General features: G+C 50.8%; 1 protein-coding gene across 1 annotated transcript; it reads right to left on the bottom strand.

Moving 5' to 3' along the window:
• Positions 1 to 592: 592 nt before the first annotated feature.
• NDN (necdin, MAGE family member) lies at positions 593 to 2283 on the bottom strand. The gene has a single exon (XM_032835946.1). The coding sequence runs from the start codon at positions 2150 to 2152 to the stop codon at positions 1175 to 1177; it is 978 nt and encodes a 325-aa protein (XP_032691837.1). The 5' UTR covers positions 2153 to 2283; the 3' UTR covers positions 593 to 1174.
• Between the last annotated feature and the right edge of the window lie 469 nt (positions 2284 to 2752).

Genomic DNA, 2752 nt, shown 5'->3' with positions numbered 1-2752 from the left:
TAAGAGTACATTTTATAACTTGGAATATTAAAAAAAGATAAAAAGCAGGAGGTGTGGGTCAGTTGTAGGTAGGTGGGGCGGGGGGAATGTGACTCATTCTGTCTGGGTTCAAATCCTAGCACTTCCTTTCAGAAACTTTACGATCTGGGCAAAGTTAGTTACATACTTTTTTCCCGTTTCCTCCATGGTGCTGATACAGTAAGTGCCTGCCTCAGAGGCTGTTTTAAGTATTAACGACAAAGAGAAGATACACGTAAAGGGTTTTAGCACCATGCTCCACTCTTAAGTGCCTACAAGAGAACTAATTTTAATAAAATGTAGAAAATGTAAGAAAACTTACTCTAAATATTAACACTTGTTTCTGGGTGATGTAATTATAAACATTTTTGCTTTGTTGTTTTTATACTTTTCTGTATTTGTCTGTTTTGAACATGTAAGTTATATTTAAAAAACCATAAACCATACATTTATGAGTAATGATGAGCAGTGATTTTCCCATCCTATTAGATGAAATGATATTTGTACATTTGGTAAAATGTCTTATTCCCAACCCATACTATTTTGTTAAAAAGATAAAGTACACTTTTCAAAAAATGATTGTATCACAAGAATCTTTAATGTTCACTTTTAAAGTTTACTCATGGTGGGGTTGTATTTGTGTTTAGTAAAGTGTGCCAAGTGCCACATTGAGACCATTTCAGTTCACATCACTGCACTCCACACGGATGTGTCCTGTGCCCAGCGAGGTCATAAAGAGAGGGGCCTTGACTTCTCTCTCGGTTAGGCCAGCTTTACTGGGGAGTTCCTCCAAACTCTCCAGAAGTAGTCTACCCTAAAACACATCATCCGTTCCATATAAAAGAATAAGATGGAAAATTTCTCAATGTGTTTCATAGGTTTAGCACGTCTCTGGTACAAAAATTCAAGAAAGGTAGCACAAAAGCGAAAGCACCAACCGAGTTTACTTAAACAAACATGCATAAATCCTACACACTATCTAACAGTACTGAAATGAATACAACATTGCATTAAAAGGTATAAAAGCACTGTACTGAAAACAAAGTTACACGTGAAATACTGCACTGTAAATCCTGAATACTCTAATGTCCCACCCCCACCCCTCCACCGCCCTGGTTGAGGGTCAGAAACCATCAATATCTGCCTCCAGACCTTGCTAGTCCTCGGAGACACTGCTGCGGGGGCAGTGGGCACTGGGATCAGCCTCCCGCAGAGCTCTGGCCTCCTCCAGAGCTTCTCTGTACCGGGAGGGCCAGGCCTGGGGGTCTTTCTTAAAGACCCTGGCCAGGAACTCCATGATTTGCATCTTGGTGATTTCACGGCTGGCACGGGAACCCCAGAAGAACTCGTACTCAGGTGGCTCAGCGTGGGGTACGCGCTGGTACTTCAGGTAATTCTGTTGGACGAACTCCTCGGTGATGAGCTTTCTCACGTCTCCAAACGTGGAGTGTTTCTTCCAGGGCCGCAGCCCCAGGATGCGCAGCACGTTCCAGACCGCACTCTCTCGGGCGCCGCGACCCTTCACATAGATGAGGCTCAGGATCATCAGCAGGAGGCCTGTCATGGGCATGCGGTTGCTCAGCGCCACCCTGTCCAGCTCCTCTGGCTCAAGCGCTTTAACTAGCGAAAACTCCATCGTGTGCAGGCTCGTCAGCCTCAGGTGTAGCCCGAACACTCGTGCGAGGATGAGGCTGGTGCGCCTGAGAATGCTTCTGCACCATTTCTTGTAACTGCCGATGACATCCTTCACCATGTCTGGGAACCAGATGATCATTCTCTTCTGGTCCTTGACCAACACGTACCACATGAGCTCGTGCGCCTTCTGCACCAGCTGGGCAGGGGCTGGCGGTGCTGGGCCGGGCTGGGCCGCGCTCGGGGCCTGGTGGGCGCGGCCTTCCTCCGAGGCCTGCTGCAGGGCTTTCGGGTCTCCCTCTTCGCTTGGGGCCTGAGGGGGAGGCGAGGCCAGAGGGGCGTCGGTCGGGCCTAAAGGAGGGGTCTCTGGCCCTGCGAGGATCGCGGCCTGAGACGCGGGCGGGGAGAGCCCCCCAGGAACCCCAGGACTGCTGTTCACCTCGGAGCTGGAGGCCTCGGCTGCAGAGCTGGAGTCGCACACATCCTTACTTTGTTCGGACATGTCTGCTCCGTCTGACAAGGGCAGGGCCTCTGCTTCCAGGAGCTCTTCGAGCCTGCACTCCCTCCGCGGACTCCTGGAGAGGAAGTGCGCGTTGCTGCGCGCGGCGCCTTCCGCAGCAGCCAGGCGGGGCGGGGCGGCGGCGCGACCGGCCACTGCGCTTGCGCGTCCGCAGGCCGTGAGCGGGGCCGCCGCGGGCGGGGCGGGGTAGGGTTGAGAGCCCCATGGGGCGGTTGTCCTTTGAGGCCCCTTAGAGGTAGTGGAGGGTTGCCAGAATGGGGGGGGGGGGGGCAGTGACCTGAAGGTGTCGCATTTGGGCAGAGATGGTAGTGGGGAGGAGGGGAGGAGGGGAGGGATATGGATGGTCACTGGAGGAGGAGAAGTTTAAGAGGAAAGATGATAGCTTAAGTTTCTGAGGTGAGTTTCTTGAGTTTCTTAGGAAATGTTTAACTGGGTCTATCCAGAGTCAGGGTGGGTATAAAAGTCCCAGAGAAAGTTCTAGACTGGCGTGTAAACTTCAGTTTCGTGACGATTAGTTTGAGAATTTAAACCTAGAGAACAATCGGGATTGCCCAACAACAACAACAAAATGTAAACTGTGAA

This window comes from Lontra canadensis, unplaced genomic scaffold (assembly GCF_010015895.1).
Source record: "Lontra canadensis isolate GAN:19392208 unplaced genomic scaffold, GSC_riverotter_1.0 scaffold89, whole genome shotgun sequence".
NCBI lineage: Eukaryota > Metazoa > Chordata > Mammalia > Carnivora > Mustelidae > Lontra > Lontra canadensis.
Note: the sequence above shows the minus strand (reverse complement) of the source record. Positions and strands in the feature narration are given on the sequence as shown.

Bases quoted from the DNA above. Each gene is read 5' to 3' on its own strand.
- NDN (XM_032835946.1), bottom strand. From the start codon at position 2,152: ATGTCCGAACAAAGTAAGGATGTGTGCGACTCCAGCTCTGCAGCCGAG.